This window comes from Rhinolophus ferrumequinum, chromosome X (assembly GCF_004115265.2).
Source record: "Rhinolophus ferrumequinum isolate MPI-CBG mRhiFer1 chromosome X, mRhiFer1_v1.p, whole genome shotgun sequence".
In the NCBI taxonomy this organism is placed as follows: Eukaryota; Metazoa; Chordata; class Mammalia; order Chiroptera; family Rhinolophidae; genus Rhinolophus; species Rhinolophus ferrumequinum.
In genome coordinates this window covers 78,565,927-78,580,983 of record NC_046284.1, presented here as the reverse complement: position 1 = coordinate 78,580,983, position 15,057 = coordinate 78,565,927, and the positions used below count along the sequence as shown (strand labels likewise).

Sequence of the window (15,057 nt, the reverse complement as noted above, 5' to 3'; positions counted from 1 at the left end):
TATAGTCTGATGTTTTAGGATGAAGTGCTCTATATATGTCAATTATGTCCATTTCATCTAATGTGTCATTTAGGGCTGCTGTTTCGTTATTTATTTTCTGTTTGGATGATATATCCATAGCTGTCAGTGATGTATTTAGGTCTCCTAGTATAATTGTGTTTTGGTCAATTTCTCCCTTTAGTTCTGTTAGTAGTTGCTTGGTATATTTCGGTGTTCCTTTATTGGGGGCATAAATATTGGTGACTGTTATGTCTTCTTGTTGTATAGTCCCCTTTATCATTATGAAATGTCCATCTTTGTCTCTTGTTATCTTTTTCACCCTGAAGTCTGTTTCATCTGATATCATGATGGCTACACCTGATTTTCTCTGGGTACCATTTGCTTGGAGTGTCAATTTCCACACTTTCACTTTGAGTCTATGCTTGTCCTTGTAGCTGAGATGTGTCTCTTGGAGACAGCATATGGTTGGGTTTAGTTTTTTGATACAATCTGCTACTCCGTGCCTTTTTATTGGTGAGTTCAGTCCATTTACATTTAAGGTGATTATTGATATGTGAGGATTTCCTGTCATTCTATCTTTAGTTTTCTGGTAAGGCTGTGTGTCCATTGTTTCTTTGCCTTTTTGTTGTTGTCCATTATTTCTGTATGGTGGTATTCTACAATGTTTCCCTGTGTTTCTTCTTTTATTACAGTATGTATTTCAGTTCTGGATTTTTCTTGAGTGGTTACCCTTATGTTTAAGTAAAAGAAAGTTTGATATTTAGAGTATTCCATTTTCTTTAGCACACTTACTTTCTCCATTCCCATATTCCGCATCAAGCCTTTACTCTCCCCCTTTTTATGTTTTGGTTGCCACAAATTGTCCCTCTTGATGGTGGTTGAATAACCTCCTTTAGTATTTCTTGTCGTGCAGGTCATGTATTAGAAAATTCTCTCAGCTTCTGTATGTCTGGAAAGGTCTTTATTCCTCCTTCATATCTAAAGGATATCTTTGCTGGATACATTATTCTTGGCTCTTAATTTCTCTCTTTCAATAGTTTGAATATTTGGTTCCACTCCCTCCTGGCTTGTAGAGTTTCTGTTGAAAAATCTGATGATAATCTAATGGGCTTTCCTTTGTACGTTACCGTCTTCTTTTCCCTGGCTGCCTTGAGGATTCTTTCTTTGTCATTGATTTTAGACAGCTTCAATACAATGTGCCTTGGAGAAGGCCTGTTGGGATTGAGGTAATTAGGTGTTCTATTTGCTTCTTGGATTCAAGGATCCAGTTCTGTCCACAATTTTGGGAAGTTTTTATCAATGATTTGTTTGAATATATTCTCTGTTCTCTTCTCTCTTTCTTCACCTTCTGGTATGCCCATTATTCTTATATTGCTGTTTCTGATGGAGTCAGAAAGTTCCTGTAGAGTTCTTTGATTTCTTTTAAGTCTCAAATATCTTTCTTCTTCCATCTGTGTAAATTCTAAGTTTCTGTCTTTGATGTCACTGATTCTTTCCTCCATCTGGTCAACTCTACTACCTAAGCTGGTTATTTCATTCTTAATTTCTTCTATTGAGTTCTGAATCTCCAGAAATTCTATTTAGTTCCTTTTTAAAATTCCAATCTCTTTCGTAAAATGCTCATGTTGTTCTTTGATTGCGTTTCTGAGTTCCTTAAACTGCCTTTCTGTGTTTTCTTGCATCTCGTTGAGTTTTTTTAGAACTGCAATCTTGAATTCTCTGTCATTTAAGTCACATATTTCCATATCTCTAAGTTCCTTTTCTGGAGACTTTTCACTTTTTTTCTGAGCTCTCTTGTTGCCTTGGTTATTCATGGCAATTACTGATTTATTATTTCTCTTCCTAGACATTTACAGGAGTGGCCTCTGTATCAGGTTGATAGGAAGAGGTCTTTCTTTTGTTTTCCAGTACTTGTTGGTAGAATGTTTTATTTTCTCTCTGACTGCAGCCTTTTATTTCTCTCACACTGTAGTGCTATGTTTTCTCTGCACTATTCCAGCTTCTCACATAATGGGGTGATTCCCTGGGAGACGGGCTTCTCCTCTTTTAATAGTTCGCTTGGGTCACAAGGCTCAGTGTCCATGTGGGTATGTGGAGAGCTTTTGAAGTTCCAAAGCTCTTCCTGCACCAGATTCAGAGCCCGTATGTTTCAGCAGTTCTCTTTACTCCTGCAGGGATCCGCCCAGATAGGTGGGGCCAGCGGCGGGGTGAGTTGTGAGAGGTGGCCCAGAGCAATGGCGGAGACCACCCCCAAAGCCGGTCCTACTTCCACAGCTCCCTCCCTTCTGCCGGAACTAGTTGTGCTGCGAATCTGTGTCTGCGGTCCACAGTTCTCAGAACAGCAAATATTCTGTTCTTTTGATCTGATACTGCTATTGTTCTGCTTCTAGCACCAGGCAGGTGGGGGTGGGGTGAACTCTGGAAGGATAGGGAGGGGGTGGCTAGTCTCAGTGCCTAAGGCTTCCGTTCTCTGCTCAGCAGTGAGGGCTTAAACCACCGTTATCAGCCTTCTTCCCTTAGTCTTTGCTCCGAGGTCTCTGCCGTGAGCGTTGGGTTCAGCCGTGTTATATGCTGCCCCCTCAGCCCTGTGGGCCATAAGCGGAGCCCTAGCAGTCCGAGTTCTTCCCTCTCCGGCAGCTGCGGTAGTTCCAGGATGCAGTGAGCTCGGAGCACTGAGCTAGGTCTGAGTCCTTCGCCCGCCTGTGCAGCTCTGTCTCCGCACTTCTCCCTTCCCTCCTCCCCCGCTCGCGGGATTCGCCCACCTTTCGGTGAATTCAGTAGTGGGCCTCTTCGTCTTGCCTGTCTGCTGTGCAGGGAGTCCTTGTGGAGTTATTGTTGTTCGATTAGTTGTAAATTCCATGGGAGCTTTACAGAGGCTCACCTCATGCCGCCATTTTGATGACGTCTCTGGATAGCTGTAGTTCAATATAATTTGTTTCATTTAATCCTATGTACTTTATGTATTAAAACCATTCTGAGAGGTGACCAGAGATTTAACCAGATTGCCATAGAAGCCAATGTCTCTCTCTCTCTCACACACACACACACACACACACACACACAGAGGTTTAAAACCCCTGCAATTTTGGGATCAGGAAGGGGAACTTTGCATGAAATTGTCACATAATAACTCTGATTAATAAACCACAAAGTGAATTTAAACAGAGTACTTAGATTTGGTTATCCTACCTACTAAGACTCAGTGCACTTATGTGCCCAAGCTAGCTGGGGGCCTTGATTTCTCTCTGGAGGTTCATTAGATGGGCCCTCCTGTGGGCTTATGGTATGACTTTGGTGAGACCATACTCCCTGCCTTCTTCATCTCCTTGGACACAACTCCCCCTAAGAAGGGGAATTTTGCTGGCTGTCAGAAGAAATGATTTGTAAAGAAACCTTCCATGACTGAAGTCCCTGGAATTCAGCTTAGCCCTCAAAGCTGAGGATTCTGGGAGCTGCAGTGTGATTCTGCTTGAAGCAAGGGGGAGGGTCATGGTTCATTTTTCAGGTTGCAATACAAAAACAGGATCGGGAGTAGGGAAACATGGATTCTATTTCTGGCTCTGTCATTGCCTTGATGTCAGGCAGCTGGCAAATCCCTTACTCTCTCAGGCCTCAGTTTCCCATCCACAAAATGGGGACAATATAGTATTACCTCTGAGAAACACAAGACTGTAGGTGTGTTCTGGGTTCTTGCTAATGAAACAACTGACAATATCAACTATGTGACCTTAGGAAAAATTCCCTGCTCTCCTCTGAGTCTTGGTTTTCCCATCTCTAAATTGAAGAAATTAAATTAAATGAGTTATTAGGTGCATTCCAGTTCTGAGGTTATAAGGCTTTAAGTACAGAGCAATAGTTGTATAAGACCTAAGTGAAAATTATTTGATACTCCTTCCTTCAAGAGATGAAATCTAATTCCCCTCCCCATGAGTGTGGGTTGGACATAGTGACTTACTTCTAACAAATAGAATAAAGTTGAATTGATGTTATGTGACTTCTGAGACTAGATCATAAAAGACACTGCAGCTTTCTCCTTGTTGGCTCTCTCTGGAATCACTTGCTTTGGGACAAGCCAGATGCCATGTCATGAGGATACTCAAGCAGCCTATGGAGAGGCCTATATGGTGAGAAATGGAGGCCTATTGCCAGGAGCAGTGAGAACCTGAGGCCTTCTGCTAACAGCCATATGAGTGAGCCACTGTGGAAGCAGATGAATCTTCAGGTGACTGTAGCCTTCAGGTGATTGTAGCCCCTGCCAACATTCTGAATGCCACCACCTGAGAGACCCTGAACCAAACTATCCAACTAAGCTGTTCCTCAATCTCTGACCCACAGAAACTGTGAGGTAATAAATATTTATTGTTTTAAGTAAAAAAGAAAAAAGTCCTAAGTGATAACAATCATCACAGTAAAAGTGGTAACTGAGTACTACATTCAAGTGCTATTCCAAACACTAAATATGCATTTACCCATTTAATCCTAACAATAACCATCTGAGGCAGGTACTACTACCATCCTCTATACAGATGAAGAAATGGGCACAGATAGGTTAAGTGATCTGTCCTAGGTCACACAGCTAAGTGGTGGACCTGAGAAAAAGAATGCCCGTCCATGTTTTACCACAACCCTATATGACCTCTCAGTCTGCAGCGGAGCAAAACAGAAGGAGTTACAATATGGTATGATGACTTCTATGGTGTTATAAGAGCACAGACTCTGCAGGAACTAATCCAGCAGAAGAAACTGCATGTGACAGAAGAAAGCATGATATATACATGGAGAGCCATTATTTCTCTTCTCTTATCACTGGATCTTGGGGTCTCAGTAGAGGTTTAGTAGGAAGTAAGGCTGGAGATGTTGGCCAAGATTTGCTCATGAAGGACCTCTGAGCTAGGATAAGGCATCTGGGCTATGATCTGAAAAAAGGGAAGCCATTAAGGGGTTTAAAACAGGGGATTGGCACAGAAAAGATTTGTATTTTTAAATGATCACCTTAGCCAAAATGTGTAGAAAATATTGAGAAGGGAAACTAGCTAGGAGACTATTATAACAGTCGAGGCAAAAGATGATGGAAGCCTAGATAAAGCACTAGCGATGGGGTATGGGCTTCAGGGGCATGTATGTGTGTGGCCTATACAGGTATCTCTAAGAAGTGAAATCCACAGGATTTGGTGACCAATTGGATGGGAGTGGATGAAGAGATAAAATGACTGAAATGAGTCTTGGGTTTTTGGTTTGGTTGACCAGGTAGGTGGTGAGGAACTAAGATATGGATCAAGTTTTGTGATAGTGGTGGTGTGATACTGTTGACTTTGAAATGTCTGAAGAAACTCAATGAATGTATACTTTTTCCTAAAGAGAGAGCTGGGGGGCTTGGAGTAATAGGCTTGAAATCAAAATAAAAGTGAGAGCTACAGCTCTGAGACTGGAGAGAAAGGGATCAAGGAGAGAACAAGGGGAACAAAACTATTTCAGGGAAGGACAGAGGGGAGAAAAATCAGGAGAGTGCTGGCCAGGAAGCCAAGGGAAGACTATGTAGGAGGAAGTGGTCAGTGGAGAGAGATGTCCCAGAAAAGTTTGAGGAGGGAAGATCTGAGAAGCAGCCTGTTGATTTAACCACAAGGATGACTTTTTAAAGAACTACCTCAGTGTGTGATTGAGGGTGGGTGGAGTCAGACTGAAAATGGTAAAGAAGTGAATGAGAGATGTGAAAGTAGACAGTAGACAACTCTTTGGATATATTTATGAAGAAGAGAGAGATGAAGAGAAAGGTAGCTAGAGTAGGACAAAGGACCATAGAAGTATTTTGTTTCCTAAGACAGTTAAGGAGGAGCCAATGAGGAGGTTGAAGGTGCAGAGAGTGGAAACTCACCTTTAAAGCTCTAAATATATAGTAGCTCTCTTCCTCTTAACAGATCCATGAGGCAGGGACTATCATTTCTGTCTTGTAGATGAGGAAACTGAGTCCCAAAGAAGGGAAGAATCTTACCCAAGTTTACTCAGCTAGGAACTGGGGTTGCTAAGTCGCTAACTTAGGTCTGCCTGATTTCTAAAATCCTCTTCTTGTAGTTGCACCCAAACGTGAATAAATAGTAAACCCATATGTGGAGTTGATGCTTGTGGGGGGAAGAGGTCTAAAGTTGAGGGAGACCCTATGCATCGCACAGGGGTGGAGGTGGACAGTGAATAAAAGAAGGTGTTCTGGCTCTGCCAATGACTGCTTTGTGGCCTTGAACATGCCCTCTCTAGGTCTCAGTGTGTCCCCATTGGTACCATGTATTGAGGGGAAGTTGGGGGACATTTCTCAGAAGGGAGAGAACATTTAGTGCTGCAGTAACCAGGGCAGGAAGAATGAAGCCTTGGATGGGAGAGTTACCCTGAGAATTGCCCCAATACCATGGCTGCAGGGTATGGGAGAGCAGGGAGACTGGAACTCTGAAAAACCTACCAGCTTACCCTGATGATGACATTACAAACCAAGGTGGATGACTTTGACTTTGCTGCACTAGAAACAGGACTGTTAAGGTCAAGTCTAGATTGAGTCAGTCATTGGGTCATGGGTGATTTCATAGGGTCTGGGGATAATGGGGAGAGATGAGTTGAGGGTAGAGACAAGGCTGGATGAGGCAGAGAGGATGGGAAAGGGCTTGATCCAGAGGGGTGGAGAAGCCATGTTTCCATGGAGATGTTGGCAATCAAAGAGACTCCTGGATTGAAGTGGTCGGAAACCAGTTGTCACCAGAGAGGAAGACTTGCCCTAGAAACCTCAACTATTTCCTGCCATCTCTTTGACTTCATTTTACTTGAAATTTGTTCTTCGTAAAGCCACTTTTTTATTTGATCAGTAAATGTCATTCAACATCCATTTTCTGAGCAACTCTGTTGCCTGAAGCATGGGGTATACGTCTGAGGGAAGGTCACACAGGAGGGGCTGTGAAGAGGTTGAACTTCATCTAAAAGGCTGAGAGATGGTGTTGATGTCAGAATGCTCAAGCGTGAGATGTTAACTTCACAAAGCACCATTCTGTTGGCCTAGCAACTGCCAGACTAGAGCCACCTCATTAGTCCACACATTCTGAACTAAGGAAGATGCATCTACTAAGTCCATGACCATGATGTTGGCCCTATTGGCAGTGGAGGAATACAAGATGAATACAGGCGCCCTCACTCTGGAGTTTACATACAAATGATGCACAGATAAGTGGAAATGTTATGTGAAAGTTCATAGCTAAATCCTAGTTGTGATCCTTTGGAATCCCTGAGAGTGGGAGGAAGAGATTAGGGAGGGCCTCCGAGAAATAGGAGTTTGAAGGGCAGGCAGAACAGCACATGCAAAGGCACCAAGTTGTGAAAAGGCCCGATCCGTTTTGTCAGCCAGTTCTGGGGCCTGAAATAAGATGGGAGTGGGAGTTATAGGCAGGGGACCTGATGGTGAAAGGGTGAGGGGCAAGGGCTGGCATCCAGGCTTTTGATGGGGGGGGGCCCTCAGTCTCTCTCCCATTTCTGTCACCCACAGATCTGGCATATCCTCCTCCTCATAATGAGAATAGTTCTGCTCCAATCAGCCAGGATGAACCTCATGGACATCACCAAGATCTTCTCCCTCCTGCAGCCTGATAAGGATGAGGAGGATGCTGACACAGGGGAGAAGCAGGCTCTCAATCAAGCAGTGTATAACAATGACTCCTATGCCTTGGACCAGCTTTTGCGCCAGGAGCGTTATAAACGTTTCATCAACAGTAGGAGTGGCTGGGGCATTCCTGGAACACCCTTGCGCTTGGCTGCTTCTTATGGCCACCTTAGTTGTTTGCAGGTCCTCCTGGCACATGGCGCTGACGTTGACAGCTTGGATGTCAAGGCACAGACACCACTTTTTACCGCCGTCAGCCATGGCCATCTGGATTGTGTGCGTGTGCTTTTGGAAGCTGGTGCCTGTCCTGGTGGTAGCGTCTACAACAACTGCTCTCCCGTGCTCACAGCCGCACGTGATGGTGCTGTTGCCATCTTGCAGGAGCTCCTAGGCCATGGTGCAGATGCCAATGTCAAAGCTAAACTACCAGTCTGGGCATCAAACATAGCTTCATGTTCTGGCCCCCTCTATTTGGCTGCAGTCTATGGGCACCTCGACTGTTTCCGCCTGCTTTTGCTCCATGGGGCAGACCCCAACTACAACTGCACTGACCAGTGCCTATTAGCTCATTTCCCACGGCCCCGCACCCTCCTTGAAATCTGCCTCCACCATAATTGTGATCCAGAGTACATCCAGCTGTTAATTGATTTTGGTGCTAACATCTACCTTCCATCTATCCCCCTGGACCTGAACTCACAAGATGATAAAGGCACTGCATTGCTGCTACAGGCCCGAGGTGAGTGTCAAGCAGGCCAATCCTATAGGCTTTCCTGGTGTGGCAGTTCCAGGGCCCCAAACCAATCTTTCTGGGATGAAATGGAGAAAACACCATCTTCTTCCCTCTTCTGGGGCCCCACTGGAGAAGAGGTTACATATTCCTTATTACAGACAGGATCACTAAGGTGAGGTGGGGGGATGGCACTAGCCCAATATCTTTTTTTTTTTAACAAGTATAAATTTTATTTCATTTAAAATAAAAAAATAATGATTAGAGGTGAGGATGAGTAGAAAGAAAACTTTTTTTCTTTTATCATCAGGGACTGAATCTTTATTAAATGCTTTTTTAAAAACATGTTTTAGATTAAAAAAACATTTGTTTTTAGCCTGTTGTAATCAGAATTACATGATTAATGGTGGAAGTGACAAGAGACTATATTATAGGTGTTCTTTTTTTTTCACCTTTTCTTAAATTAGTTTCAGATGTACAAAACAATGTAATAGTTACACATTTGTCATTTATATCCCTCACACAGTGATAACCTCCCTCCCCCAATCTCAATGTCAACTATAATTTTATATATATATATATATATATATATACACACACAGTTACAAGAAGTGGAGTATAGCCCAATGTCTTGTTCTGGCTCTGCTGATGACTGCTTTGTGGCCTTGAACATGCCCTCTCTAAGCCCCAGTGTGTCCCCGTGGGTACCATAAATTGAGGGGAGGGTGGGGGACATTTCTTAGAAGGGAAAGAACATTTAGGGCAGGGAGAATGCAGCCTTGGATGGGAGAGTTACCCTGAGAATTGCTTTTCATGACCTGTTTCTCCTTGCTGTAGCCACTCCACGGTCACTACTGTCACAGGCTCGTTTAGTTATCCGCAGAGCCCTGCGCCAAGCCAACCGGCCACAAGCCATCGACAAGCTGGATATTCCACCTGTGTTGATTAGCTACCTTAAACACCAATTGTAAACTTTCAGTCTACCCAGAAATCCATAATGCTTCCAAAAACCTCCTGGGAACCCAGGTAGCTGGAGGGCACTATAGATCCACCCACTCACTTGTAGCTGCTTTCCTGTATTATCCTCCACAATAAAGTCATCAATAAAATCAATCCTGGTGGCTGTTGTGTCTAGTGTGTGTGTGGGGCTAACTGGGGGGTAGGGGTCTGGTTGGCCATGAGGAAGGATGGTAATGATCTAGTATTTGACTGGTATAGGGGTCCTTGCCACTGAAAGAGAAAAAGAGAAAACTAACTCAATGGCCCACACCTCCCCAACCAAAATCCTTGAGAGAATTTGGAGCTGTGATGCTCTAGAAGCAAGGTCCTGAAGAATTCAAGTGGGTGGAGGGAGAGCATCAGCTTGCTCAGCCGTTTATCATCCTCCATTTCTCTGGCTGGTGAAATGCACCTTTTCAGGAGCTGTCACCAAATCCCCTATTATTTTGAGTCAAGTGGCCAAGGAGCTTCCCATTCACTCACCTTGAATCATAGGCTGCATTCCCACTAGTCCAGTTTGTAATCAAGATCAAACTGGGAAAACAAACTACCAAATATGACAGAATTTAATGCAGAAAAGAAACTGGTGCTAGGCAGAGAATCCAAGCAGGACAGGAAGGGAACCAAGAAATTAGTGGGCGTCAGGAGGCCAAAACATCCATAGGCTGAAGGAGTGAGGGAGAATGTACAGAGTCCAGGGACAGGGGTCACCTGATGGAAAGTGGAATAACAGGCCTGTCCATGGGTGCTAGAACCATGGGTGCCAGAACCATCGACGCTTCCCAAACTATAAGAAAGGAAGAAATACCCTCTCCTTTCCCTCATTCTTGCCCTTCAATCTGCCTCCAATGTCTCTCTCATTGGAGGAAAATGGAAGTCAACTAATATGAGAGCCTGGGAAACAGAACCTATAAGGGTCAGGCCCCTTGCAATATAAGGCAGAACAGGGGAAGGTGAGAAATGGAGAAGCAGTGGGAGGAGATGGTGTGACCTGAGTCTGGAGCTGGGATCACACAGCAGAACCAACCAGAAGTATATTGACAGCAGGAGCCATAGAATATACACAGCAGAGATACTACCAGAAGCACAAAAGGCGGAGACCAAATACCCTGGCTTCTCCATTTTTCCTACCCTCCCACCAGTGCCTCCCATTGGTTAAACCCAGCCAGAAGATGATTGATAGGGGCTCCCAGGAAATACAGTGGTCAGTCCCCTACAATGTGCAGAAGAGCAGGGGAAGGAGGAAAACAAGACCAGCACAGATAACCACCCACATTCAGATCCAGGCATCCTCATTTTGCTAAATCTTTATCCTTCCACAGTACCTTCTTGCATTTCTCCTGTACAACACCTGAGTGGGATGTGGATAACAGTGAAAAATACAAGATGAAGGGCTGGGGTAGGAGAGCCCAGATAATTTGTTCCTAGGAAGCACTATAGATGTTTAAAGCTCTTCCTGGGAGCTGCCTTCACAGACCCCCTACATCATGATCTCTTATCATAGGGAAAGGGAGGCAGGTAATGGGGCCTTGCACTGACTTTTCTCTCCTACCTCTTACTTCTCCCACTCTCCCTGCTCCTAGTGCCTGAGAGACTTTAGGAAGGAAGGCAAAAGAACTGGTTATCTCTCTATGGTCCTGTACTGCTCAGCTTCCAGACTTTCATTCTTATGCATTTTGGAGAGTAGTGCAACTGTTTATCTCCAAGGAGTAAGATAACTAAAGGACTAGGCTGTAAACATAGACAGAGGTCTTCAGGGCAGGCACCCCAGCTCTCTTCCTTAGGAGTGAGTTCCCCTGGCTCTGCCCCCATTCCCTAAGTCAGGGCCCTTGGGCATTAGGAGTCAACCTCAGCAACCCCATCTGCTATAGGCCTTCAGGAAAGTGCACCTTTCAAATGGGTCCTGGCCAGGGTGGCCTCCTCTGTGCCATCTGGGACACAAGACTCTCTGGTTGACCTATGAAAGCATGTGGATACAGTGGGAATTTCAAAGGACTTGCATGTGAGGAGGATGTAGACGCATACAAAATTCTAGGCAGGGAGAAATGACTGAAACTCTTAGCCCCATTTCTCAGATGAGCAGACTGAGACCCTGACAAAGTTAAGTGGCCATGTTATTGGCTGTTATATTCTCAGTTGCCTGTGCTGCTGGTGGTCCTGTGCCTTAGTCCCTTCCACTCCCCAGGCCTAACCATTCCTATCCAGACAAAAGGCCAGGGGTTGGAATGGATCATCTCAAATTCTGATGACGAATCTTCTGAGACAACCTTCCTCGGGAGGTGTGAGGAGGAGGCAGAGGTGATGTCATTGTTCCTAGAGTGAGATCTCTCCCTTGGCTGTTGAGTCTCTTGTTGGTCTCAGATGATAATCTAGTCTCCTCCACCTCCTAATTCCCACTACAGCCACCAGCTTCCAAGAAAGCCAAATCTTAACCCTTTCAAATGACTTAGGTCCCTTTCTTCCCTCCTTCTCTCCCTCTCTCCCTGTCTCCGCCTAACCTCCCTTTCTTGCCTTCCTTCTTCCCTTCCTCCTTCCCTCCCTTATTTCCTGGGGTTGCCTCTGCTCTTCACATGCCACTGATCAGTCTGCATTCTCTCCTGCAATGGAAAAATTATTTTCCTTTATTCAGAAAGGTGGCCCTCAAGACTAGATCCAATGTGCAAAATGGCCTATTGGAACTCAGAAATCAAAGAGATCCCCTTCAGCTGTGATCTTGAGGGAAAGTCTGATGGAAAAGGTGGTATTTGATCTTGGCCTTGACTGGGGGAAAGGGTTTTAATCAGTGCAAAGGAAAGAAAAGTTGTGACTCAGTGAGCAAAGACAGAAGTGAGAAAAAAGCAGGGCAGTTTGGATAAGCAGTTAAGTTTGGTTCGAGTTCAATATATTTGAATAAGAATTAGGTTGAGGAGTAGATTGGAGAGTACTCTGAATACCTTGGTCTTTTATTTTTCACTTTTTAAAAATTTTTTGTGTGTTTCATATATTTTTTTAATTCTTTCTTTTAAAGTTTATTGGGGTGACAATTGTTAGTAAAGTTACATAGATTTCAGGTGTACAATTCTGTATTACATCATCTATAAATCCCATTGTGTGTTCACCACTCAGGGTCAGTTTACCTTGGTCTTTTAGACGTGAAGATTTCAGTTCTTAGAATAGGGCATGCACAGTCATAGGATTCACTTGCTGGAAGTATGGAGAACATGTTCTCTAATTTGCCAGGGCAAATCTGGCAGCATTACATTTTTTAAAAATTGAGATATAATTGACATATAACATTAGTTTCAGGTGTACAACATAATGATTCAATATTTGTACATATTGTTAAATGATCACCATAATAAATCTAGTTAATATTTATCACCATACATAGTTACAGTTTTTTTTCTTGTGTTGAGAACTTTTAATGTTTATACTCTTAGCAACTTTCAAATATGCAATACAGTATTATTAACTATACTCACCATGCTGTAAATTACATTCCCATGACTTACTTATTTTGTAACTGGAAGTTTGTACCTTTTAATCCTCTTCAACCATTTCACCCAGCCCCCCAAGCCCACCTCTGGCAACCACATAAAAGTGAGATTATACATTATTTGTCTTCTCTGCCTGCTTTATTTCACTTAGCATAATGCCCTCAAGGTCTGTCCATATTCTTGAAAATGGCAAGATTTCATTTTTTATGAGTGAATAATATTTCATCGTATATATATACACATTTTCTTTACCCATTCATCCATGGATGGATAATTAGGTTGCTTCCATATCTTAGTTATTATAAATAATGCTGCAATGAACATGGGGTTACATATATCTTTTTGAGTTAGTGTTTTCATTGTCTTCAGATAAATACCCAGAAGTGGAATTGCTGGATCATAAGGTAGTTCTATTTTTAATTTTTTGAGGAATCTCCATACTGTTTTCTATAGTGGCCATACCAATTTTCATTCCCACCAACAGTGCTCAAGGGTGTCCTATTCTCTACATCCTTACCAGTACTTGTTATTTCTTGTCTTTTTTGATAATAGCCATTTTAACAGGTGTGAGGTGATATCTCATTGTGGTTTTGACTTACATTTCCCTGATGATTATTGATATTGAGCACCTTTTCCTGTACCTGTTGGCCATCTGTATATTTTATTTGAAAAAAAGTCTCTCCAGATCCTCTGCCCATTTTTTAATCAGATATTTTTTGCTATTGAGTTGTATAAGTTCCTTATATATTTTGAATATTAACTCCTTTATTATATGTATATGATTTGCAAATATATTCCCCCATTTTGTAGGTTGCCTTTTCATATTGATGGTTTCCTTTGCTGTGCACAAGCTTTTTAGTTTGATGTTGTCCCATTTGGGTGTTTGGTTTTTGTTTTTGAAATTTATTATTTTTCAATTATAGTTGATATACAATATTGTGTTAGTTTCAGGTATACAACATAGTGATTAGACATTTATATAACTTACAAAGTGATCACTCTGATAAATCTAGTATCCATCGAAAACTATACATAATTACTACAATATTATTGACTATATTTCTTAGATTATACTTTACATCCCCATGACTATTTTGTATCTACCAATTTGTACTTCTTAATCCCTTCTCCTTTCCCACCCATCCCCCCAACACCCCTCCTATCTCACAACAATGAAAATGTTCTCTGTATCTATGAATTTCTGTTTTGTTTGTTTGTATATTTTGTTCTTTAGATTCCACATATAAGTGAAATCTTACAGCATTTATCTTTCTCTGTCTGACTCCACTCAGCATAATATCCTCTGGGTCAATCCACGTTGTGGCAAAATGGCAAGATTTCATTCTTTTTTATGGCTAAGTAATATTCCATTGTACATATGTACCACTTATTCTTTATCCATTCATCCATTGATGGACACCAAGGTTGCTTCCATATCTTGGCTATTGTAAGTAATGCTGCAATGAACATATGGATGCACACGTCCCTTCGAAGTAGTGTTTTGGGTTTCTTCGGATAAATACCCAGAAGTAGAATTACTGGGTTCTTCTTTATCCCTTGTTATAGCCTTTGTTTTAAAGTCTATTTTGTCTGGTATGAGTACTGCTACCCCAGCTTTTTTATTTTTCATTTCCATTTCCATGAAATATCTTTTTTCATCCCTTTACTTTCAGTCTCTGTGTGTCTTTTGATCTGAAGTGAGTCTCTTTTAGGCAGCATATGTAAGGGTCTTGTTTTCTTATCCATTCAGCCACACTATCATTTGATTTTAGCATTTAATCCATTCACATTTAAAGTAATTATTGATAGATATGTAGTTATTGCTACTTTTATTCATATTTTTTATCCTTCTTCTCCTTCTTCTTCTAGATGTTCCTCTAACATTTTCTGTAATACTGATTTGGTGGTGATGAACTCTTTTAGCTTTTTCTTGTCTGAGAAACTCCTTATCTGTCCTTCAATTCTAAACGATAGCTTTGCTGAGTAGAGTAATCTTGGTTGTAGGTCCTTGCCTTCCATCACTTTGAATATTTTGTGCCAATCCCTTCTAGCTTGCAAAGTTTCTGTTGAGAAATCAGCTGACAATCTTATGGAAGCTCCCTTGTAGGTAACTAACAGCTTTTCTCTTGCTCCTTTTAAGATTCTTTCTTTGTCGGATTCAAACAGGCAGAGACATTGCACACAACAGAGCAGGATCCTGGCTTGGGCAAGTCAGCACAGGAAAA

General features: G+C 42.5%; 1 protein-coding gene across 10 annotated transcripts in view; it reads left to right on the top strand.

The window, feature by feature from the left end:
• The window catches only part of ASB12 (ankyrin repeat and SOCS box containing 12), a 190,349-nt gene extending 180,882 nt beyond the window's left edge, over window positions 1-9,467 (top strand). For 9 of the 10 annotated variants that reach the window (XM_033109025.1, XM_033109038.1, XM_033109033.1 and 6 more), the window contains 2 exons: window positions 7,517-8,366; window positions 9,195-9,467. In XM_033109025.1, the coding sequence (XP_032964916.1) occupies window positions 7,517-8,366; window positions 9,195-9,328 (984 nt within the window). In that variant the 3' untranslated portion in view covers window positions 9,329-9,467. Of the gene's footprint in view, window positions 1-7,516; window positions 8,367-9,194 lie in introns of those variants that run through there. The other variant, XM_033109054.1, reaches the window with a different exon arrangement.
• Window positions 9,468-15,057: the final 5,590 nt, after the last annotated feature.